Raw genomic sequence first — 26,873 nt, forward strand, 5'->3', positions numbered from 1 at the left:
CAGCCAGCCAGCCGCGCCTCCCAAAGAAGGCGGAACCTGGAGAGCTTTTGCGCATGCGGATGAGGCCAGGCTTTTGAGCTGGCTCTTGTCCCGTCGCAGGCTCCGGCTTTCTTCAGAGGGGGAGGCGGGGTTAGGCCTCCGGAGCGGCTTTCTGTCTGTCTCTCTCTCACTCTTTCTCTCTCTCTCTCTCGTGTCCGGGGCCTGAGCGGGAATTCATCGGCGAGGCTTCTTCTTTCGATTCCCGGGCTGCCCCATTTGGAAGAGGGCGCTGGTAAGTAACTCTCCTCCCCGCGCCTCCTTGTCCTTCTTCCGTCTTCAGGGTCCACCTTTCTACTTCCCTGAAAAAAAGTTGTGCCCGGCGGGCGAAGACCTCTCCTCCGGTGCCCATCGTGCTGGGCTGGGCTCGTCCCCTTTCTGGTGGCGTGGCCGTATTCGGCGGAAGAAGGGGGGCTCTGCTTCCTCGCCCCCTTTTTCTAGACTGGCTCTGTCGATCTTTAGCGGGTCGCGCACCTGGCGGCTTCCTCCTCTGCTTTCTTTTGTCCGCACCTGCGGTCTTTTGTTTCCTTTCCGGGGAACTTTCTTTTTTCTTTTTTTTTAGGGAGGAAAGCGTACCCGACTCCTTTTATTTGTGCCCAAGTTATGGTTGGCACGCGCAAGACTTTGATTTTTTTGGGAGGGGGATTTAAATGATCTAGGGATGGTTTATTAGGATTCCTACGGTACATGAACAATGGCTGAGTAGCAGCTGCAAATAGTTCAGGAAACTTTTTCGGATGTCAAATCAAGGGGAAAAAAACATGCTAGTGGTTTTTGAATATCCCTTCAAAGACTCTTTTTGGGTCGAACTAAGGAGAAATTTCAACTGCATTCTAAGCAACTGCATACCATTTCTTGTAAAGAGCACTGAAGGTGGTTCCAGATTGGCTAATTATGTTGGCGTGAAAATAGGCACAGGAACTTCACTAAAACTGCTTTTTAAACGTTTTTAAAGTACTGGCAGCTTTGCAACAAATTCTGCTGCCTTTGCTACCTTTAATTTCCAGTAATTTGAGTCATCTTTTACGTGTTGTTTTAAAAGAAAGAAGGAGGGAGCTGAACATTATTTAGTGACATATATACTGCATTTCTTTCTGCCTTGTTTATAACTCGGGTAAAAAAAAAAGAGGAAGTCCAGTGTGTGAAATTATTTTGTAACAATATGGTCTTCTAATGTGCTTCCAGTTTGGATTACTACCTGTTATTGTATTGCATTTCTGTGTGTTCAGTATGAATCTTCCCTTCAATTAAGCATAAAGAATGTAAAGAACCTAGCCTCAAAATCTGTTTATTTTTCTTCCCCTCTTCTAAAGTAATTATGGCAATGACGGGTCCAGCACCTTGTTCATCTATGAGTAACCATACTAAGGAGCGAGTTACAATGACAAAAGTGACATTAGAAAACTTCTACAGTAATCTGATTGCCCAGCATGAAGAAAGAGAAATGAGGTAAAATATTGTTAGATGAATATGGGATACTTTCTTAATTTCAAGATTAAAAACATGAATGCCTCAAGTGCACTGATCTTTTATTATGCTGAACAGTTTTTGTAACATTTCTTTAAAATGCCCAACAGTAAATATTTCTTGACTACCCTACTAGTCTGGCTTATGAAAATGAGTGGAAAGTTTTTCCTAAATTAAAAGCTGTTTCTCTTCCCCTAGCTTAATGTTTTCTTTCTTTTGATTTCAGGGTGTCCAGTATAAGCATAACTTGTGTTGCGAAATATGCTTGGCTTGATTGAGCATGATAATCAAAACCAGCCTTTCTAAGTACATTTTTTGTCTTTCCTGCAAATCTCACCCTTTAAATCATATATTTTTATTTTTTTAAAAAAAACTTTTTTGCTATGGAAGGTCCTTAGCCGCTTTCTGTATTTTTTTAGATAGCTGTCAGAAAATACTTTTTTGTAAATGCATTCCAGTACATGCACATTTTATTTCATTTGCAGTATTTAATACATATCTCAATTTTCAGTTTAGAAGTTATTGCATAAACTAAAGACCATAAAACATTTTTACATGGCACTAGGAACAGAAGAGAAGCACAATATTAAATATAGTAGTTGGGAAAGTAAGTATAGACAATGAAAAGCTCCTTGCGGTGTCACTATGACAGCAGCCCCCAACCTTTTGAGCTCCAGGGACCGGTTCCATGGAAGGCAGTTTTTGGCGTGGTCTTGCACATTGCTTATATCCTGCGCATGCATGCATGGGACTTCACTTGTTTGCATGGCCTGTTTCCTGGTGGACCACAGACCCATGCTGGTCCATAGCCTGGAGATTGGGATCCCCTGCAGTATGATAATGGATGTGATGTTGCTCATCACTTCCTTTACTTCAAAGATGGGGAACAAGGCCAATAAAGAATACTTCCTAGTGACGGGGAAATTCTTAAGGTACATGTGTGCCAGGAGTGGTTTCTGGCTGCTGCTACTGCCGGTTCACTCAGGGATATGCTGTGTGCACTTTGCGCATACGTGCACTTGATGCGCACTATGCATGCATACACAGTATTAAAAAAAAACCTGCACAGAAGCCAAAAACAAGACGCCGAGAGAACTGGTTCGGTGGCATGGCAGGCCAAGTTACTACCTATTTGGCTGAACCGAACCAAACCGGTAGGAACCCTGATGTGTATTGAGCTACTTAAATTAGCTCTATAAATTATTAAAATTAAATTTTATTGGTGGAGGAATAAAAGATTAAGTTTTCAGATTGTGGGGGAGTAGAAGAGAATAATAGTAATTAAGATGCAATGGCTGAGCCTGTTGTCTTATCTCATAAATGGTAATTAAGACCCGGTGAAAAGAAACCAGGAAGAACTATTTCGGATTATTCAGAGCGACTCTGATTTAATTAATCCTCTTGAACTGAGGCTGGGAATTTACAAATTACATTGGATTCTAGAATTCATTTGTAAGTTTGATTAACATAATCAAGAAACTTGATAGAAAGTTAAGATTCTGTGTTTAAAAATGTAAGGTTGCATGCTGTTTATAAAGGAGTTGTAATAAAATGAGATGGCAGTAGAAATATCTATGAAATGATTGAGTGTATAAAATTGTTCTAAATTCCAGGATTTTCAGATTGTTACTGAAATAGTAGACAAAATGTAATGTAATGCAAACATTTCCACATTTTGCTCAAATCTGCTGGACTCTGTTCTTTAAAATGACATATTCTAAACTCTGTTTTTATTATCATGTACTCCATGTTTCTATGCCCCTCGTGACATAATGCTAGTTTCTTTCATAGTTTAAATAACTAAACTGTATTACATTGCACAATACATTAACTAAATGTAGTTTAAATAACTACATTTGCTACCTTTTTTTATAGTCACTTTCTGAGGCAGAGCTCAGATTCACATTGGACTAATGTGAATGCTTTTGAAAGACATATTTTGCACAAATACAGAGTGTGCTAGACATAATGTACAAAGTGATTGAATACTCCAACTAGTTGTAGGTTATATTGCTTATTCCTATACTCTTTCTATATTATTGCTAAATATACTTGAAGACAATGTTGTATGAACAATTGCATTATAACTCCATATGTCATGTTAGCTAGAAGGTTGGGGGAAAGAAGTCCCACACAAAACAAATTTTGGCATCTTAAAACAACTATAACTTTCCAAATACCATCTTAGCAGCTGAATACCATGTGTATTAAGGTCAATGGAAAGAAAACCATTTCCAGTACATAACACATTTTAGTATGCAATAAGCAGACACTTACACCCTCAGCCCCATTCAGTCTTCATCAGTAGCAAAGGAAGCACAAAATAATTATTTTGCCATCATACTTATTCCTGATATACTTTCTGCATTATGTGTTTTCCATTTCTTCAATTTTCTTGTGAGGAAATATTTAATTATATTTACCCCCACCTTGTTATCCTCAATTTTAAAAGAGGCTGACAAACATTAGTTATATAGACAATGAGTTAAAGATGTGTATTCGATGTTGAGGTAGCTATATATTAAAAAGACTTTGTTATAGGAAGTAGAGATGATCAGGTTCTGTCAGCCCTTTGAAGTAATCTGGACAAGAAACACAAACCATGAACCCTAATATACTATATTTATTGTAAGGTGTTACAATGACAGAATCTTGCATGTCTGAAAGCAGTTTACTTTTATTTTCCAGAAAACTAGAGAGAGCCCCTTCTGACATACTTCCCATGCCCCTTTCTTCTGTGGACTAAGATACCTTTTGCATGATCGTTATTTACACTGCAGCTCTTCCTCTTGTCTCCCAATGTTATTCTAATACAACATTACATGTTCTGAATTCTGGTGTAATTTCACTTAGTTCTCCTCTTGGAGGTTAAAGTGATATTGTGGTTAAGATGTTGGAGTGGAGATCCTTATTCTATTCTATTCCACATTCAGCTGAAGCTCAGTAGATAACTTTGGGCTGGCCAGTTTCTCCTAATTCCACCTATATGGTAGAGCTGTTGGGAAAAATTATTGTGTACATTGACTTGAAATCTTCAAAGGAAGATGGAATCGAGACCTAATAAATATGTTCCCATTATGGAAAGACTAAAGTTTTATAGCTGTGTCTTAAGCCACAAAACCTTTCAGTTGTTTTTGTAATAACTCTTGAGTGGGTACTTTCCTCCCCCACCCCCTTCTGCTTCAGTTCAAATGGTAGGTTGACTCTTTTAAAAAGCAAGTATACCTGTAAATAATACAAATAACTTAGCATTCATTTTGCATAGCTAATAGTCTTCAGTGAATGAAACCTTTAACAGTATTTTCTATCTCTTTCCCTCTTTTTCTATTTTGAAGCCAGTAATGAATGAAGTAGCCATCGATCAGGCAGTCTAATATTAGGTTTTTATTGATGGACTAACTTTTGTACCTGGAATGCAGTATTAAAAATTTAAGATGCTCTGTTCAGTCCATTAGTATATGGAAAGTAGATAAGCTATTTTGAATAGGAGACTAAAAGTAACAGCCTAAATTGAAAAGGAGGGTAGTGCATAACTCAATAATGGAAACATTTAAGCCAATGGTTATGCTTATCTTTCAGTTCAGTTATTATGGAATCAGTTTTATTTTTTACGTTATTCACCCAAATAAGTGTATTAATAAGATGAATAAACCAGGATAATGGATCTTTCATTACCTTTTACTAATAATTTGACTTTTCAAGAGTCACCGGGTTGAGATGAGTGACTGTAAAAACTAACTAAATAAATGAAAAAATGAAGAAAAAAAAAAGATCTGTGCATACATACAGATTGTGAAGGTAGAAAGCCTGTAGTTTCTTTGGCAGTTTTCAGAAGTGATTTGTCATTGTCTTCTTGATTTTCTCTCTATGGCTGAGAGAAAAATGATTCGCTTGGAGCTTAAAGTGAGGTACCAAGAGGCTGTTTTGCCAAAGGCAGGACTAGAATGCCCAATCTCCTGGTTTCTAGCTGAATGCCTTAACCATTATACCAATTATCTCAAGTTATATATACGTTGTTTTTTAAACATTTTTCTCCCATTAATCCAATCTGTTGGGTCTTCATAATTCTAAAATCAATTTTACAGCTGATTATCAATCAGTCCAATCCTAATGGTAGATGTCAGAGTAATATTCATCCAATTAATTTTGACTGTGATACGATGCAGACAACAGTGGAGGCTATGCTGTTACACACTTTTTCCTTCCATAACATATCTGCTCTCATGGGGCATACTACAGTACATAGTATACATCTGATGCAAAAGGTAAAGTCTTTGGAAACCTATTTCCATGCTCTCATTTTTTTCCCATTAGATACACTGTAGGGGGTGGGCATTAATATGTGAAATAGTTTTCAGTATATACAAGTACAAAATGGTCTTTCTTTGCAAAGAAGATTCCAATGTTCCATGAATGCTGAGGTGTTTTACTTCACCAGTAAATAACCAAAAAAAAAAGATTTTGGGATTCTGAAGAATAGCTTAATGCAGGGGTGTCCAAACTTGGGAACTTTAAGACTTGTGGACTTCAACTCCCAGAATTCCCCAGCCAGCATGGGTGGGGAATTCTGGCTGGCTGGGGAATTCTGGGAGTTGAAGTCCACAAGTCTTAAAGTTCCCAAGTTTGGACACCCCTGGCTTAATGAAACACAGTGTAGTGTTTTGTTGCTATGAAGGACATACATTGTACAAAGACAATTAGAAGTTCCAGGCTTCTTTTTAATAAATTTTGGAATGGAAAATAACTCATTTCTGAGGGAGACGCTGCATTTATATAAAGCTAATTAGTTCATTCATTCTAGTCAGAAATTGAAAATTATAATGCCAGCTTTCCCTTTAATCACAGTTGTCTATTTACCCACCCTTTCCTTCCTTTTGCTACTTATTGCTGTGATAGAGGTATTTCCTTGATAAGAAATTTCATTGGGGCCCATAATGGAACAGAATACAAAGCTGTGTTTCTACTAAAGGCCTATTCCCACAGGAGAAGAAAATGTGAGGATCCTCTACTGGCTTTATTAGTTTTAAAGGACCATGTCAGATCATATTAGTTTTGCATTACTGAATAGTCTTTTGGAAGTTGGCTGTTCCTTGTCTTTGCAGTTAAACATGGTAGATGTAGTTGTGATGACCTCTGATCACTTAAAGAGGAGGGGGGAGTCAGTAATCTTTTCAGTTAGAAGATCAGTTATGGGGGAAAAGATTTCTTAAAAAGTGGTGGACAATCGTCTTCTGCAGTGTATAGCCAGGCCATTTGTAAGTTGTGAATTAAAGATCTGTAAAAATTGTATGCAATAAATAGCAATAGCACTTAGACTTATATACCGCTTTACAGTGCTTTATAGCCCTCTCTAAGCGGTTTACAGAGTCAGCATATTGCCCCCAACAATTTGAGTCCTCATTCTACTCACCTCGGAAGGATGGAAAGCTAAGTCAGTCTTGAGCCTGGTGAGATTTGAACTGTCAAATATATTTAGCAGATACCTTTTAATTATAACAACTAAGAACGGTTGTAGTTTAACTCAATTTAACTCTTGGGATTGAATTTATCTTTGTCAGCTTGATTCTGGATATATAGCCAGAAAGGGCTATAATTTTCTATTTACTGCTTTTGACCTTCTAGAATTGTAGAGAGCTGGAGGCATTTATATTATAGAGACTTTGCTCTTATTTGCAAGCTGTTTATGAAAATATTTTATGCCCTTTAGTAGTTATATTAAAGGAGCCTGCGTAAATTTACATTTTTTCCTACATAGTTCAGTATTTATATGAAGCCAGTGAATGGAGTCAACAGATGAAAAAGCTAAGTTACAATGATGCTGAAGGTGCCTATGCTCTATTTCTCTTGTCCATCAAGATCAGATGGAACTATACAGATGTTTGAAGGCAGTAATAGGATCAATAAGGCAATAAATTGAAAATCAACAAGTGTTGTGGATTATTTGTTCCTCAATCTAGAGATTATGGAAGTAAGACTGTTCTGACAGTCTTAAGGTTTACTCTGCATTGTCATTGGAGGCTAGTAAATGACAGTGGCACGATCCACTTAATTTTAGCCTTTAAAGAACAGAACTGGATCCCAATTTATTACCAATCCTAGTTCAAAATATTAATTTTAACACATACATCTCTGAAACTCAGATTAATTAAATTAGTACCTTTACCTATATTGTTTGCTAGTGCCAGTGCAAATGTGTTCATATTATCATCAAATGAAACCAGGGTGTTTGATGTTTATAGCAATACACCCCTTTTTTGCAGTAATGTGTTGTATTCTAATGGGTTTTTAAATACTTTGAATCTATACCGAGATCGTTTTTATAAGGATAGGACTATCCTGCTTTTTATAGAAAGAAAGGTAATAGTATAATACAGGTAGTCCTCAATTTACAACAGTTCGTTTACTGACCGTTCAAAGTTACAACACTGAAAAAAGTGACCTATGATAGTTTTTCACACTTATGACCGTTGTAGCATCCCCATGGTCACGAGATTTACATTTGTATGCTTCACAACTTGACTCACATTTATGATGGTTGCAGTGTCCTGGAGTCAGGCCTTTTGAGACCTGACAAGCAAAATCAATGAGGAAACCAGATTCAATTAGTAATTTGTGTTTGTAATTTAACAGCTGCAGTGATTCTCTTAACAAATGTGGCAAGAGAAGTCATAAAATGGGACAAAACTCACTTAACAAATTTCTCACTTAACATAAATTTTTGGACTCAATTGTGATTGTAAGTTGAGGACTGCCTGTATGAGAAGTTTGAATGCTCTTTCAAATTATTCTTTAATTTCTCTTTTGTTTTGTCATACTTACTTTTACTTTTAAAAATTGAGAATTAATGTGGAAGTATATGATGTGTGCTTTTCACATTTACTCTGTAGTATGGTAAAATTATTTTGTGCATTGAGGATCAAATATTAGATGGGGTTTGATATGAAGCTTCTACATTTTCCCTGTTCCCTCAACTATTTGTTTTTTTAAATCACAAACCTGTATTGATCAAAGTAGTAAGATGTTTTATAATTGACTTATATTGGGTTGCATAATATCTAAAACTTGTTTTGCCTGTAATCACATCATTTTTGTACTTTGGTGTGATGTTCTTTAATAAATAAAAAGATAATGACTTAGTTATATATACCAAGCAGAATATTGACAAATAACAGATTCTGAATTTAATTTTTTAATTTAATTCTGAAATTAGATCAGTTTTAGTCCTAATGAAGGAATGTAGTGAAAGTACAAACTCTAAATTCCTCACATTGTTTCTTGTTTCTTCAAATGACTTTGTTCAATATAGAAATTGTATGCATCTAGACAAAGATAGGGATTTCCTAATCCATGGTATTTTTATTTTTTATTTTTAGACAAAAGAAGCTGGAAAAAGTGATGGAAGAAGAAGGCTTAAAAGATGAAGAGGTATTATTGCATGTGCTAAAACTTGTTGGTGATTATGAACCAAAGCTATCACTGTGAATGACTATACTCTAATTGTTGTTGTTTCTTCCTTTAAAAATATATTAGAAAAGACTAAGAAGATCAGCACATGCCCGAAAGGAGACAGAGTTTCTGCGACTGAAAAGAACAAGGCTTGGACTAGAGGATTTTGAGTCTTTAAAAGTAATAGGCAGAGGAGCATTTGGGGAGGTACGATTTTGAGACTAATAATGTTAGAGGAACTAATGATTTGAAGTTTTAGCAAATGGCAGAGCTGTTCCATGTGCTCTGGGCTTGGAAAATAATCAAGGTCATTCCTGACTAGTACTTCGTTGGGGTCTGTACCAGTTCTAAAACCTAAATTGAGAAGCTGAAAAAATATCCTGAAAGAAGACAATGGCAATTTCTTGTCCAAAAATCATGCTGATTTACATAAAAAGATACACAGCTTTCAGTACTCTGCTTTTAGTGCATGTGTTATGATTAGCAGTCAATAATACAGTATGCCTTCTAAAACAATTGGCAAAAAAATCAACTAGGCAATAGTTGATTTTAACATTATTCTATTTTACCAAATGATGTGGAGTTTCATGTTGATCTCCATAATAATCTACTAATTTCTGCATCCTAATATATTCTTTTTTTAAAAAAACTTTTATTTTATTTTAATTAGAAGACAGTAATTGGCTAATTTGAAAATCAGCTAACATCAGTTAGCTTCATTTTTTCAACTGTTTAAAAGTTTTAAATTTATCCACTAGGAAAGCATACTGCTTGCACCTTAGATTGGATTCATACATCATAATATGTTTCTGTTTGGTATTAATTTAGACCAATGAATCCGTCAGTCATAGTGGTTTATAAACCATGTTTTATATCTTGTTATATTGCTTTATTAAACCATTTTAACCATTTGCTTTATTAAACCATTATGCCATGGTTTAGCATAACGAGTGAATGGAGCCTCCTTTTTGTTTTGTTTGAAGTTTCATCATGGTGTTGTAGTCCTGTTACAGATTATTCAAAATCTTTGTTTATCTCTTGGTAATCATGTCCCCAATATTATTTTTTGGAGATAGTTTTGAAGACACTTCTGATTGCATCTGTCCTAGGGAGTGAACACATCTTTGCAATGTAACGCTGCCTCCTCATAACTGTTTTTTTTAAAAAGGAATTGTTTTAAAGTTACAATCATTTTTATAAATCATGTAAACAGCTTCAGGATTTTTACATTGCGAAGTGATACACAAATATTTAAAATAGTACCACCATCCATGTTGGCTAGTGTTCATTATTAGATAGCATTTTTACCGCAATGAAACAGAAGTAGGTAACCCAGTGTCCTAGATTATATTTTGGACATCAAGTTTTATACGTCCTGGAAGTTTTGATTAGGACTTATGGGAGTAGCAGCTGAAAACATGTGGAGGGCACAAGATTTCTTCCTGTTGATACAGATGCATATGCTGTTATAAAGAAAGCGATCAGTTTCTGTCACTATTAACCTTAGCAGAGAAAAACTGAAATATCTAAAATGTATTAACACAAAAACAATTGGTGTCTAACTTCTAGGTGCGGCTTGTTCAGAAGAAAGACACAGGGCATGTATATGCAATGAAAATCCTACGAAAAGCTGACATGCTAGAAAAAGAGCAGGTAAACGCAGTTTTCAAAAGATTTATGCCACCTAATTCTTGCTATTGAAGTTTGGGGGATGAAACATGTTTTTTGATCAAGCCTTTAGACTGGTAATTGGATTTCTTGAATTACCACTCTAAAAATAACTGGAATTGCTGGAAGGTAAGTGATACTTTTCTTGAGGAAACAAAAACAGTCATTTTAGTCACTACATTGACTGAGTATTAATTCTGATATTTTTGGAACTTTACTCTAGCAAAAATGTATGCTTGTAAAGGAGCTCCTCTTGAATTTGTATCCTTTCCATCTTCATTTAGATGCTGTTGAATTTTTAACATTCATTTTACAAAAACTATTTACATGGGAGTAACTCTCATTCAACTTAACTGAACATTTATAGAAATTCTAAAGAAATTGTTCTGAAAGTCATTTTAATTGTGAATAATGAATGAGGGATATGTAAAGAACCAGAGTTGAATGAATAGTGGTTATTTTATACTAATAGCAGTTACACTTACATACCGCTTTACCATGCTTTACAGCCCCGTCTAAGCGGCTTACAGTGTCAGCATATTGTCCCCAACAATCAATTTTATTGACCTCCGAAGGTTGGAAGGCTGAGTCAGCCTTGAGCCCATCAGGATCAAACTGCTGGCAATCAGTAGAAGCAGCCTGCAGTACTGCATTCTAAGTAACTACAAGGCAAATTGACCAATGAAGAACAATTTTAAGTTTATTTCTATGTGTTTATATGTTTCCAGCTAATCATTTCAGCTTTTGATTCTTTAAATAGATACGCCTTTAATGGAAACTACAGTGGGTCACGAATGCAGTAGCCAGGCTTCTGTTGGGTGTCCCTCACTGAAGGCACATAACATCAGTCCTGGCTCATTTCCAACAATCACCCATTGTGTTCCAAACCAAATTCAAAAGTGTCTAACATATAAATACCTTTCCTTTATGTGGGCAGGTCCTAACTATAATGATTCATCATTCTTTAACCAGGAGCTCTGTTTATCTACTAAGGATCTGCTGAAGATGTTGAAGGAGACCCAGCTAGGAGGATATTCTGATCACTTTTAAAATGTAATTTGAAAATGTAATTTGAAAGTCCTTCTGAAAGGACTTACGAATGCAGATTTTCCAACTGCATGTTATTTAAAATATTCTTTGGCTACATCATTAGTATTGATTTTGCAATTTACAGACTACTCTTTGCACAGTGGAAATGCAAGTGATTAACAAAATAAATACTGAATTAACAATGAAAAGAATATCTGCCAGAAATTATGATTCAAAAGTTTAAAAAGACTAATGCTAAAGCAGTGGAGGATAGTGCGGCCCTGCATATATTTTTCTTAATAAGCCAGTCAGTATGGCCAACAGTAGATCATTATTTTTGCTGTAACTCAGCAATATATGAAGGACCACATGCTTCCCATCTAGTCACCAAAGATTTTAATAAGTATATTGTACAGAAAAGTATCTGTATTAGACTATGGTTTGTTATTTTCATGATGGCTTATGTGTCCCAAATGGCAGTCATGCTACTGGGTATTCATAAAAATAATTCATTTTAAAATTATAACAAGTAGAAATGCCTGAATGCCTTTTACAAATATCTGAAAATGGTACCTGTAACTAAACACATTCATTTATATATCCATCTCCAGGTTGGTCATATTCGAGCAGAACGAGACGTTCTAGTGGAGGCAGATAGTTTGTGGGTTGTAAAAATGTTTTATAGCTTTCAAGATAAGCTAAACCTCTATCTTATCATGGAGTTTCTACCTGGAGGTAATTATTCATTGTTGTTTGTTTTTGAATTGTTTACTTTTAAGCTGTTTATTTGAAGCAGTTGGGGATATACATTCTGATATCTGAATTTAGTTCTTGTTAATAGGTGAAAACTCTTTGGAAAAATGAAGTAGTATGTGAGAGTTTTGGCCTGTCAAAAACTTGTTGCTTGTGCTGGAATTCCTACTGAAGTAATGATTGCGCTCCATTTTGCATATTTGCTAGGGGGGGAAGGAAGCGTAATCAAAGCCTGTCAGCTTATTGCTCAACATCTATCTTTTTAGAGTCTTAGCTAAACTTGCAGTTACTAGTTTTCTTAGCTACAAAATAATATGAAGCTTGTTTTAAAAAGAAATAGTAGGAATCAAGAGTATATTCAAAAGTTAATGTTGATATCACAGACAACTATAATTGTGATGGGATGGTTATCCGTAGTAGTGGTATTTTATATATCCTTACTGATAACTTACTTTAAAACAGCATTGATTAGGGTAAAACATCCTGAAGTAATCCGTGGTAGGTTTTTGGAATGTGAAGATATTTTTTGCTCTCTCTCTCTCTCTCTCTCTCTCTCTCTCTCTCTCTCTCTCTCTCTCTCTCTCTCTCTCTCTCTCTCTCTCTCTCTCTCTCTCTCTCTCTCTCTCTCTCCCTCTCTCCATCCCTCCCCCCCCCTCTCTCTCCATCCCTCCCTCTCCCTCTCTCTCCCTCTCCCAAACCCCTATCTCAAGGGGTTTTTTAATGTGGAAAAAATAGGAAGAGGAAGGTATCTTGGATATATTTGCTACTTTGAGTTATTTGTAAAAATAATAAAGTCAGGATGCAAATAAACAAAAAGTAATAGATGAAATTGTTCTAGAGAAAAAAAGATTTTGTAAAGAATACAGAGTACTTTTTATAATATAAACTCAGTTAAATGAAGTGCCGATACTGTGTTTATAAAAGAGGTGAATTAGCTTGCCTTCACTTTCCTTTGTGCATGCAGGTGATATGATGACATTATTAATGAAAAAAGATACCCTTACAGAAGAAGAGACTCAGTTTTACATAGCAGAGACTGTGTTAGCTATAGATTCAATTCATCAGCTGGGTTTTATTCATCGTGACATCAAGCCAGATAATCTTCTCTTGGACAGTAAAGTATGAGTGCTATTTATTGGCTAGCTTTTCTTTAACATTTGCTATTAGAATGCTCTTTTAATTATTTAGATTCATTCTAAATAAAATTATCTAGAATAAAACTAATATTCTAATACAGAATAAAACTATTCTAGGTTTGAAATCTATATACTACTAAAACTCTCATGTCTGCTTGGTTGTTTGTGTAACCTTCAGTTGAGCAAAATGGTGTGTCACAGAGCAACAATTTTTGAATCAATATATCTCAGATGGGTTAACTTAGAGAATGTGGCCAAAATCTGGGACCCATCTGTCCAATAGGATTGAAATTTGGCAATGTTGTGGCCACTTCAGTGCTACCACAGCATTGCACTGCTGTGGCACACGATCAACATTTCCAGCGCTCTTGCCAGCTTCCCATAGGGAAATCCAATGGGGAAACTGGCAGGAAGTTGAAAATCATTCCTGCTCTGACTTTTTTTTTTTGCCTGCCCATGGTTATTCTGTTTCTCTGTTTAGGTAAAGATATATCTCTCAAACGATGACTCAGTGAATCATGTGGTTGTCTACTGGAAGTCTGTTGTTATCACCTGTGACTTAGCTCTTACTTGAAATATTGTAATTGGCACTTGAAATACTGTGCAGGGGGCACAATAAATAAGTAAGGAAAAGATGCAGTTCTGTTAGCTAGTATGCTTTCTTTGGCCTTCAAGAAAGAACATATTGAAATGGGGTTGCTTCTTCGGAGCTTTATGTATAGAAGTGGACTCATGACAACGAAATGATTTTGATTGAAAGCAAACTATGCTTTTGAAATACTTTTTAAACATTCTTCCACAATATCTTAACTAAATACCTGCATTTATAGAACATGTAACATGCATGTTTGCATTCTGTCATAATGGCCCAAGATGCAAGCCAGTTAAAGGGCATTCTGCAGCCTGGGCAATCCTGATCATTCTAATTTTTCTGAAAATGGAAATATATATGGTTTTTCTCAGGGAAGATTCCCGAACAATAATCGGCTGGCCTCTAATAGAGCTTTCTTTTTTATTTATTTTTTAAGTGTTCCTTCTTTTGCATGGTATACACTTCTGTGCACTGTAACAGAAAAAGGATGGATGCCTATCGTGAAATGACACAATGTGATTGAATCCTTGCATGATCCTATTGATTTGATTAAGAATTCCTTGGATGCTTACTTATATTGCATTTTATTTTCCTAATGTATTTAAAGAATTCACCTGATTCTGCATATCTGATTATGTGATTAATATACAAAGAGTGTAGTATACAGAAACTTTCTTTTTTTTAATGTAAAAGTTTATCTAAAAAGAACACCAAATGTGTGATATTTGCTAAGTATTTAGTGTTTGAAGGCTATGCTCTTATTGATTTCTCCTATTTTTGCATTGTTTACTTTCAGGGCCATGTGAAGCTGTCAGACTTTGGTCTTTGCACAGGACTGAAGAAAGCACACAGAACAGAATTCTATAGGAATTTGAGCTATAATCTCCCTAGTGATTTCAGTAAGCCTTTTTATATCGTTTAAACAAAATTGTAATCACCCAAATAATAAGTGCCCTCAAATATTCTTTTGTTCTTATCCACTCTGAGTCTACCTGGTGGTCTATATGTTTAGAAGAGTTTGTTTCCTTTGTGGGTGGCTCTCACATGCTTATTTAATTTTAAGTATTTTTATCTTGCTGTTTAGCAGAAAAGTAAGTTACATAATGTAAGTAACATACAAAACATTTTCTGCTTTCAGGCAGGCTATGTTCAGGCACAATATACACACATAAAAGAAAGATACTGACTAGAAAAGAAAAAAACCAGCAAACCTGAGCATTATTTCATAAAGCTCTTATAAACAGGCATACTGTTACTCTTGCCTGTCATGATATACATGTAGTCATTGGTTAATAACCAGTCACTTAATGACTGTTTAAACTTACAACCCATCCCTAAACTACTTCTGCACAGGTACAGTATAGGTGATACCTTACTCAGTAGTAGTAACTGTGAAAGGGATCTTGGAGTCCTAGTGGACAACCATTTAAATATGAGCCAGCAGTGTGCAGCAGCTGCCAAAAAAGCCAACACAGTTCTAGGCTGCATCAACAGAGGGATAGAATCAAGATCACGTGAAGTGTTAATACCACTTTATAATGCCTTGGTAAGGCCACACTTGGAATACTGCATTCAGTTCTGGTCGCCACGATGTAAAAAAGATGTGGAGACTCTAGAAAGAGTGCAGAGAAGAGCAACAAAGATGATTAGGGGACTGGAGACTAAAACATATGAAGAACGGTTGCAGGAACTGGGTATGTTTAGCTTAAGAGAAAGAAGGACTAGGGGAGACATGATAGCATTATTCCAATATCTCAGAGGTTGCCACAAAGAAGAGGGAGTCAAACTATTCTCCAAAGCACCTGAGGGTAGAACAAGAAGCAATGGGTGGAAACTGATCAAGGAGAGAAGCAACTTAGAACTGAGGAGAAATTTCCTGACAGTGAGAACAATTAATCAGTGGAACAGCTTGCCTCCAGAAGTTGTGAATGCCCCAACACTGGAAGTCTTTAAGAAGATGATGGATAGCTATTTGTCTGAAACGGTATAGGGTTTCCTGCCTAGGCAGGGGGTTGGACTAGAAGACCTCCAAGGTCCCTTCCAACTCTACTATTGTATTGTATTATTGTATTATTGTATTATTGTACTTCTGTCTGATCCCCCCCCCCTCTCAGAATTGCATTTGCAATAAAAAAGATTCTGCTCATTTAAAAGTAATGCTTTGCTGATTGTCTGCTGCATAACAGAACTGGTCTCTGTATAAAAAAAATAAGCATTGCTAGTGTGATTTAAATGTCCTTTATAAAACTTGCTTAGCTTTATCTTATGCCTAAGGACAACCCCATTAAGCTTAGATATTGAAATGCTTTTATCTTGGAATTGTATCTTCAGTTCAGCATGTAGATACCCTTTTAGCAGTAATTGATAAATAAAGCAGGTGAGATGCTGCCTTCCTATAATACTTTTGTGACGTTGGGTAGCTTGTTCAGAATTTATGTACATGTTTTTGACTTCTTGGTGTTTCTAGCTTCAAAATACCTATAATATATATATAATTCTTGTGTATATATATGTATAAAAGAAATATTTATTAATGCTATTCATTTATATACAGCAACTTTCTTCTAGTTTATTCTTCCCATTTTTGGGGAAGGAGAGGAGAGAGAATGTGAGCCATTAGAATTCAGAGCAAATATATAAAAAGACATTAACCATGTTATAAATATTTCTTGTTTTCAGTGTATCAGTATATTAAAACAGTTCAACATGGAAAACATCAATGTCATTTATCTTTGGTTATTTATCTTCAGCTTTTCAGAATATGAACTCCAAAAGAAAAGCAGAAACTTGGAAAAGAAACAGAAGACAATTGGTAGGTAATGTTCTCTGGATAATTATATTATATTGCTTCATTTGAAGGAATACTCTCTGCTGTTCAACCAAGAAAGAAAGAAATTCCTTTAGTGGCTCACATAAGGTTAGTTACAAACAGGACAGTCCTTGGAAATAAGTACGTGATCGTAAATAACACCAAAACAAACAAAAAGGAGATAAGGGAAGAGTGAAGGAAAACAAACTTGGATTCTAGTTGTTAAACCAATTGGAAATAGTTGAAAAGGGAAGTGGAAATGAATGGAACTGGGGGGGGGGGGGGAGACACCCTTTCTGGTATAATTACTTCTTCTGCAATTATTTCTCTGTTCTGTTAGTGCAGGTTAGATAAAGCTCATACATTTATAGAAAGAGTACAGGTGGTAAGCATTGCTAATGTTTGTACTAGACCTGATTCGGGAGTCTGAGAAAATCTTTAGCTGTTCGAGGTAAGGAGGGACTTTCATCTAATCTGTACTCCTCTCCTGTGGAGGAAACTTTTACATATATAGATGATATATAGATGATATAATGCCAGAAAGCAGTGTTGTGACTAGTCTAGAAGATCCTACAAACCCCTTGAGGGCGTTGGAATTTGGAGTAAAATAACCTGCATTCTAATATTATCATATAAAAAGGCTGATATTGATAGAGGACATGGCCCAGTAGCATATTAGATTTTCCTCCATTGATAAATCATACTGTTCCTCACAGGTATTCAGGTCGAGCTTCAGATGTGATTTTTGAAAGATCTGACAAAATGCACAAGTGAAACTTTTTGTCAATTTTTAGTGCTGTAAAGCAAACACATCTTGTCTCAGGATTATGAAATCCTGGAGAAAGGAACAGCTGCTTTAAGGTATTGCAGACAGATGCCAGATATACGTACTTGGGAAAAGCTTTGGGGGATAGAGTGCAAACAACAGCACAGTCTCAATATTTGTTGACATTACACTTGATATTAAGTATTGCAACTGTTAGCCAAACTGACTTAGCAAATAGAAATGCTATGTTTGCATTAATAAATAATTCAGTCTGCAGTAAACTGCTCACCAGAAGTACATTTGTGTTAAATATTGACTTAGAAAGAAAATGCCACCCCATCTCCAAGTTTCACATCCCAAGATTGTTTCAGGGAATTATTACAAAAGCATTATGTCTTGCATAATTTTCTAGTCCTTTATTTACAGATGGAATATTTCTAAAATCATTAAATAAATACTGTTTCATTTCAGGCTTTCTCCACCGTGGGAACGCCAGATTACATTGCTCCAGAGGTCTTCATGCAGACAGGGTACAATAAGCTTTGTGACTGGTGGTCCCTTGGAGTCATAATGTATGAGATGCTAATTGGTAAGGGATAACATAGTAGATCCAAATTAGAGCTATAATATGGTCTTAATCTGCTCCTTGATTTCTAAACAGAATACAACTTGAGGTGTAATGTTATCTTGATCTTTATTTGAAGTTGTAATGTTTAATTTTCAAATGAAATGTATGGAGCTAGGAATTGGTAACCAGTATAGGCTTGCTTCAGTAATAGGCATGCTCACTGATCTAACATTTATAATGTTTTTCTTAGGTTACCCTCCTTTCTGTTCAGAGACGCCTCAAGAAACATACAAGAAAGTAATGAATTGGAAAGAGACTTTAATATTCCCCCCAGAAGTTCCTATTTCTGAGAGAGCCAAAGATCTCATTTTAAGGTACCTAAAACTATAATTGCTAACCTTGAAGTCTTGGAGAGTGTTGAAACTGATATTTTGGTTTTCATTGCACAAACTTTAATATTCAGTCTTCAATGATTTGGGTTGTCGTTTTCTGAAAGTATAAAATTGTGCTTTATACACTATCCCAAGCTGGGCACTGATATTCAAGAGTATAAGTAGAGATGTTCAAGAAATGAAAAAAATAGCTCCGTTTTGAGCTAGAAACAAGCCATGTCATGTTCTAGACATTTTCCTGAACTGTTGGGTAAGCCATGAGGCAGAAATTGAATTTAAAATATTTAGGTTGATCCACATTTTCAGAAGAACAAAATCTGGATTGGAAAGCAAATGTGGCCTGCCAGCAGCCAGCAGAGCTGGCAGCAGAGTCAGACAGTAAGAGGTTGGGGAGGAACATGGGCCAGTCCTGGGGGCTGAGGAAAGCTCAGACGGGGGCTTTGCATCAGAGGCAGAGTGGGAACTAGAAAGCATTGAGGCAGATAAGCCTTTTCCCAGTGTGTGCATGTGCAGAGCTGCCAGAAGACAAGGACAACTAAAAAAAATCTAAAGAAAGCAGGATCAACTTGGGAGTAAAGCCACACCTTGGAGGGGATTGGCCCCTCCCATAGGAAACAAAAGAGGAGTGAACGGGGAGTGGGCTTTTGCAGAAAACAATTGGTTCCTTCGATCATTTCAAGAGAGGAAAGTTCTGTTTGTGATTATAAGAAACTGTGCCAAGTGAGGCCTTGCCCTGTGTTTGGAAACTAATTATCTGGCAGCCAAGCGAGGTAAGGTTCGTGTTGATAAATATTCCTCTGAAAGACTGTTTGCCAAGCCTTGCTGACTGTGAATGAAAGGAATTCACACTCGTGTAAATAAAAGAGGTTTTGCTGGGACCCAGGCTCTGCTTCATGCTTGTTAAGGAAGCCTAGCTCAGAACCGCAAATCTAGCACGGTTGGTGTGCATTGTCCTCTACCTTGCTTCCAGCAGTAATCTGTTGGCCCACCTGCCTTCTTTCCAGCTTCATCATTTCCATCCCTCCCCTCAGCCAATGCTTTCAGCCCCCTCCTCCTACCCCCATCTGGTTCACCTAGCACTTTCCCCTATACTTTGTATTGCATAGAAGCTGGGTGTATTCCAGAACATGCACTCCATTTCCTTCAAGCAAGAGATGTGGTCCATATTCCGCATAAACTGAAAATCCTATATTCAAGAGAGTTGCCTACAATTTGATGCTTTTTAAAATGGTACCTTGCCTTTTCTTTGTTTTTTGACGATGTTCTTTCGTGTTTAATTCTCCACCACCACCCCCAAACAGTGCATAGATTTGGTTGTACCTATGCAATTAACATTTCATGAATAAATGCATGGAATGTATAGCTAACATGGCTACAATCATGATTGTATGTAATATTCAGTCCAGGTGATGGCCTGATTCTGAATACTATTCCTGAGGAACCTGAGTAGGTGGATGCTGTTTCACCTGTGTCTCCACTTGTGGGATTCCCTTAGGTATCCGACTGATTATTAAGGAAGGAAATAGAATACTAGTGCTCTTAATACCTTAGCATAGAATTGTGTTGGGCTGAGTCCACCTTCACCATCCAATGGGGGCTTAAACTGTTTCCTATTTTTTTGAAATGCCAATGTTACAATGAGAAAATATGCATCCTGATCACATTGAATAAAGGGGGGGAGGGGTTGTATTCCTGTGTGTATTACTTTCTAGAAATAGAAAGTTTCGAATCTCTCAAGTGGAAAGGTTGGGGGGTGGGGAGGGACAGTGTTTTTCATACAAAAACAGTATTTAATTAGTATGTTGATTTCGTTCATTTCGTAATTTGATACATCATATCAAAAACGATATTTTCTCGGTACGTTCTCTAGCTCCCTGGAAAGCTGTACGGTCCTGCACTTCCCCCCCCCCCCCCCCGTTTGTTTATAGCAGTAGTGTTAGGGATGTAACCCTCGTCTTGGCTTGGGAATGTATTATAAGCCATGATTGTAACAAATGCATCTGTTACTTTAAATGCTAGAGAGATGTAATTGGATGCTAATTGCTTTAAGCAGCCATATAAGGAGGAAGGAACTATTATGGTCCTTCCCCCCCCCCTCCCCATGGCTACTGATGTTCCTGATTGTTCCTGACTGTTACTATAGGAGCTTTGTATTGGAGAGAAGACCGTGTATTGGATGGTGGCTAGTCTGTAACTAAGTTACCTGTCTACATGGTGAATTGTGAGTTGAGCAACTGTAACTTCAACGAGTTGTAAATAGACTGTATATATTTCAAGACTGCTTATAGTCTGTTTGGAGACTATTTATCCTATTTTTGTTACGCAAGTAAAGCTATTCTTTGTTTTATCTTCGGTGGCTGTGAGTGACTATTCAGCGGCTTATTCGTTACTACATTCTGCTGCTGAACTCTAGTCTCCTAACGAGGATAGACTTAACAAGTAGTATTGTATCAGCACTAGTACTCTATTTTTTTAGGTTATTCAGGCTTGCCTCAGAAACAGTTGTGCTGTCTTGGAATTGGGTGGGTTCCAGCAGGCACTACTGTTGGTTCACTCGTGGGGCGTGGGCGTTTCATGCAGTGCAATAAAAATTGTTCTGCGCATGTGCAGAAGCAAAAAGCAAGATGGCGGCGCCTATGGTGCTGCACGGAGAACCAGTTCAAGGCATGGCAGGCCTGGGTCGCTGCTGGTTCCAGTGGCCCAGGCCGCCAAACCACTATTGGTTCGGCCGAATCAGACCGAACTAGTAGGAACCCACCACTGCTTGGAATGAATATATGTATTTGTCCACTGCAGATACTTTCTTTTCTAGTTAGTAGTTCATATTTAAATACTTCTGAATCCTCCATGGTGTCTTTGTCTCCAGATTTTGCTGTGAATGGGAACATCGAATCGGTGCCCCAGGTGTTGAAGAAATTAAAACAAATCCCTTTTTTGAAGGAGTTGACTGGGAGCATATCAGGTACAGTATTTTCTTCTCAGCTTTTGTTCAGTTTTATAATTGAATCACACAGTAGGAAAAGACTGCGACAACTATGAGTGTGGTCAGGATTGAGTTTCAAAAACGCTCACGATGTATATTCGGTTTGCAGTAGAACAGAATATTTTCCCTTGCAAGACCACTTATTTAACCCTGATTCTCTTTCACAGGGAGAGACCTGCGGCAATTTCCATAGAAATCAAAAGTATTGATGACACATCAAACTTTGATGAATTTCCGGAATCTGATATCCTTAAATCTGCAGGTATATTATTAATCTTTTTGCTTTTATTTTATTTTTAAGTGAGACGCTAGCTTTCACTGATTCTCTCAAGTAATAGCCTTTTCATAGAAAAAAACCACTGCAAATCCTTAGGCTTCTTCACTTAGGAGCAGGGTGGATCTGTGACAGAGACTAGAGTCTCTACTTTGGGGGTGTCATATCTACTCTTAAATTGTATGCAAAGTTTCTCCTCCAGAGACTGAGGATTCTGGGAACATTAGAATGTTCCATTTTTCTTCTGACAAAACAGTAGCTTCATAATACAGTAGTAGATACTATTTCCCATTACAGAAGATTTATTTCCAGGAAATGAGCAGACCAGTTCTGAAATGTCCAGATGGACATTATCAGAAAGAAAATTAGAATGTTGCAGTGAAGGGCTGTCAAACTCCTGGTTTGCATCACGTGCTGGAATGCGTCACGTGCTGGCCATGCCCAGGCCGTTTAGCGAAGGGGGGGGAGTCCTGATACGTCACGTGACACCGCCATGAGGACTTGAGTTTGATACCTCTGTTGTAGCGTTTCTTAGAATTGTATGTTTTGCATATCCCTGCTGTTAATTTTGCCTTAGCTGATGGCAATACTTAGCTGGCCTTGGCTGATCTCAGAAGCTAAGCAGAGATTATCCATATTAATGCCTGGTTACAGTAGATGAATCCCAGAAATGGGAGCTTAAAAAGAAAAAGAAACTCTAAATTTAGAGGTGTTTACTGCAGTCCAGTTTTAATATTACAACTAAAAGAAGGCTAGCCAGGATAGAAGGCTAGTAAGTATGATATAAAGCAGCTGGCATCTTTGTGATCTTAAAGTCTTTTTTCACCTCCTTTTTGATATTTTTTTATACAAAATGCATTGTCATGAATCTCTTTTTCATACATGATTAAATGCTTGAATGTTTTTAAAAAACTAGTTCTCAGAGTTTAAATGGATTTAATTTGTCTCCTCGTTCTTTGACAGGGTTGATGTCATGCTCTTTAATGATCTTCCTTCCTTCCTTCTAGATTTTTAATTCTTTCTTTCTCTTCTTTATAATACATTCAAGCTGAATGACAATATTCTCCCATCTTGCAACTCTCTAATATTCACAATTAATTTCTGTCCTGTATTAAATGGTTTAATATTCTGAATTTTGTTTTTCATCAGTGACCACAGGTAACCATCCAGAAACAGACTACAAGAACAAAGACTGGGTCTTTATCAATTATACCTACAAACGTTTTGAAGGCTTGACTGCTCGAGGGGCAATACCATCCTACATGAAGTCAGGAAAATAACAGCTCTTTGCTAGATGGTTTACTTTTGTCTCGAAACTTTTACCCCGGGGGCTGTGAAAGTTTGAAGAATGCAAAATGACATCTTATGCTCTGTTTACATTACAAGTGATGGAACGGGGAAAATTCCACAAATCGCACTTACGGATGCATTTGCAGATTTTATTAATTAAGCTTTGGTCTTTAGGTAATTTTTTTAAGACTGTTACTTCACCAACAAAGGAAAGAGCAGGCTTTTAATTACGAGTATGATGTGTTCTGTCTTACAAGTGCTGTCTGAAAATACAGCTCAGTTCTAAGGGCTAAGGCATTACAGAAGAGGCAGAGCAGTAATTACTATGGTGAGAGAGCTGATTCTCAGTAGTTTATCCCATAGGATGGCAAGAAATCTCTTTTGCTAAATACTGTATAGGGCTAATCGCATTTTTTTGATAGCTTTTCACTCCAGTAATGGCTTCAAAACCTGCGGCACTTTACTGCTGGTACTAAAATTAGTCATCTGGAAATATTATGCCTTTTAATAAATTTCTGGTATGTATAACATTATGTATTATGTAAGCAATGTTATGAGCAATGGTGGCAATTTCTATAAAACCTGTTTAAAAGAACATTTTTTTTCTATTTGGTAAAAAAAAGCAGATCACTAGTAATAACATTAACACTTTGTAGGCAATATTAAGGAAATAGGAAACAATGTCACCCTTCCTTCCCTTCTTTCAGATTTTTTACATATGAAAGCCAATTCATAGTTACAAAAAGAAGATGATTCTAAGATTTCGAGCTTCTATAGTTTTGTGATGCAAATTACATGAATTCATATTGTTTAATCAAAGTTTCTATTTTGTTGTAGTAGTTGCATCCACTGGGCTCTTTGACACTGTTACGATATCCAGGCAAATCCCAACTCTACACAATGTACATTACTGATCTCTGCCTGTAATTTAATTTTTAAGTATGTAGGATGATTTATTCTCCGTCACGGCACAATTGATTATAAAGAAATATACACGTAATGCATTTGGAAACAGAAAAAGCAAAGAGGATTGACCTGAAAATTATGTCCTAGAATACTTTTAAGTACATTAAATTTTTTAATCAAATATTTGAATACAATTATGAAGCTTTAATATATTCTGGCTCTTTTCTTATAAATTAATAGACAAAGAGCACCTAAAGTATTCTGCTCAAATTCAGGAAGGATATGTCAGTTCCAGGATTATTCAAAAGCCTTTGTTCCTTCTGAAAGATCTGAAGCAGCTTGCAATAATATCAGCCTTTTATATTGACCATAAATCGTTTCATTCTGTTTCATCTGTTCTTACCCACTGGACTTTTAAAAAAACAAACTTTTTTTTACTGTAGCTATATACATGCCATAGGGACGTACATGTTCTCCCAGAGTGCACCATGTGCCTTTTTACCATATAAAGCAGTAATGTAAACTCTTTCTCCTCATCCTTATTTACAATGCCACACATTTTGCTCTCTATCTGAAAGCCTGCTACTCCAAGTAGCTTTCTAGATGGGAATCTACACAAGAAACGTCAGTGAGGAAGAAGCAAATGAAATATTTGCATTTAACTTAAGAGAAGCCTAAAGGGAAGCAAGGTTTGCTTCTGCTTTTAAGTATCTATGTGCCTAAGTTTTACAATTAACCATGTTGGACGTGTCTCATCTGTAATGAGGCTAGGGTTTTGCTTACTTGCTAGATAATGATGGATTTGAAGTTAAATTCTGGTGCTTGCTAAATATTGAAAACATGTAGCATATATAACTGGTGCTTAATAAGCCTTAAATAAAAAAAAGCTGTAGAAAACCCTCAGGGTAACCAAATAGCTTAAGAGATGAGTTGACCAGCCAACAACTTTTCAAAGGGAAGAACATTGCGTTACATTCTGTCTGCATTACAGTAATGTGTTTCTTTTGCATTATGACAATATAGTACATAGTAGTTGTGCAGTGTGATAGATTATGAATGCAAGGATAGTATGCATGTGGGTAAATTGAATTTACAGTACAAGGTTTAATTCTGCTTGTCTTTTGTAATTAGGAAATACCTTAGAGCGATTGTGGGTTTTTTTTTGTTTTTAGTGAAGTTGAATAAAGAATATTGCTATAAGCAAAAGACTAACTCTGAGCTCTGCAATCTGGACAGTGGCCAAGATCTCAGTAGACTGTCCTGATATTATGTAGGGTGCTTGTTTGCCACACTCACAAACAAGGATAGTATATGAACAAGCTTACGAAAATTAAATTGTTTCATTCCTTTAAAAAAAAACACTGCCATTTCCCCTTGCATGGAAGCATTAACATTTGGATTCCAGTGGCATGTTTGGGAACACTAAAGGGTTGTCACCGAATAGATTATATATTTGAATGCATAATGTTGGCACCTAACCCACAGTTTAGAGTGGTCCATATGAACTTGATTCCTTATTTCCTCTCATCTTGACCCCAGCTCCATTGGTATTGATCTCAAAGTGAATTAAAAACGTCCCAGTTAATTAAAATTTAAAAGTATTAAGTTCTAATTTGAAAGGAACCTCATTAAAGCTTAATTGCCATGACTGTCAATGTTATTATGAACTCATAACCATAATCGGGCTGCACTGAAGCGTATAATCCCCATAGGCTGCCACTTTCATATTGCTGGCTCTTGACATCTTGCATAAGCTCATAGTACTTTTTGAAAGTCACTTTTCTAGGATGACACTTCCTTGTTCTAAAGCAATTTTTAGATCTAATTGGCCAAGCAATTTTACTGGTAAATGCAAGTTGCTGTATTTTACTGAGCTGAATTATTAAATAATCACTGATGTATATTTCACATACCCCCAAAACTGCCAAAATTTTGGATTTTGACCTGCTGGGGTATGGGAGAAAATAAAAATCCTGGCTTAAGGTAAAATATAAGCAACACACTGCTGGTTGTGTATGATTCCTAGCAGGTTATACTACACTTAGGTACTGACTAGCCGCTGTGCCTGGGTTCTGCCTTATTTTGGTAGATGACAATTATTTTGTATCTGCATATGGCTGTTCCTAAATGCAATGTACAATTTAGTACACTTTGTATGTGATTTGTTGGTTTTATTTGGAGACCAATTCTATGTGGAACAACCTTTGCATTCTGAAATGTATAAAATTCATTTTCAATAAATGTAGTTTTGCTATTTCTTGTGGTGGTTTTCTGAATTTGAAAAGTTACTAAAAGTTGTTTCATTGTAACTTATGATCAGTATGTGACTACATGTATTTTTGTTCAGCCTATTTTTCAAATGCATTTGATGCACAACTTTATTCCAGTTACTAAATTTATATACGTGCAAAAAAAAAATCAACAAATAATTTAGGAAAGGGAGACAGGAAGAAAAGAATACATGGCATCAGGATGTTGATTAAAGGGAAACTATAGTTGTCCATACACCGGTAAACCTTTTTTGTTACAATGAGAGTGAGGGAATTTATAGAGGCATATTGTGTAAACCATTTTGATTATAACCAAATCTGGTTCACATGTGATGGAAATTATACGGCAGCATTTAGACTTTGTAACATCAATGGTAGATATATTGTACTTTGTTTCTATGTGCACCCCTAGGTGGAGCCTATTAAGTGAGTATAGATACACATATATGCAATTTCTACTGATGCTCCATGGTTGAGAAGGCATAAAA

General features: G+C 36.5%; 1 protein-coding gene across 1 annotated transcript; it reads left to right on the forward strand.

The window, feature by feature from the left end:
• STK38 (serine/threonine kinase 38) lies at positions 1-26,369 on the forward strand. The gene is made up of 14 exons (XM_081948327.1): positions 1-271; positions 1,350-1,485; positions 8,877-8,928; positions 9,034-9,156; positions 10,519-10,602; positions 12,258-12,381; positions 13,364-13,518; positions 14,924-15,026; positions 16,878-16,939; positions 18,174-18,291; positions 18,521-18,644; positions 21,529-21,624; positions 21,813-21,907; positions 23,069-26,369. Exons 2-14 carry the CDS (start codon positions 1,355-1,357, stop codon positions 23,197-23,199), a joined length of 1,398 nt encoding a protein of 465 aa, XP_081804453.1. The 5' UTR covers positions 1-271; positions 1,350-1,354; the 3' UTR covers positions 23,200-26,369.
• Positions 26,370-26,873: the final 504 nt, after the last annotated feature.

Source organism: Natrix helvetica, assembly GCF_964273705.1.
Source record: "Natrix helvetica genome assembly, chromosome: 3".
In the NCBI taxonomy this organism is placed as follows: domain Eukaryota; kingdom Metazoa; phylum Chordata; class Lepidosauria; order Squamata; family Natricidae; genus Natrix; species Natrix helvetica.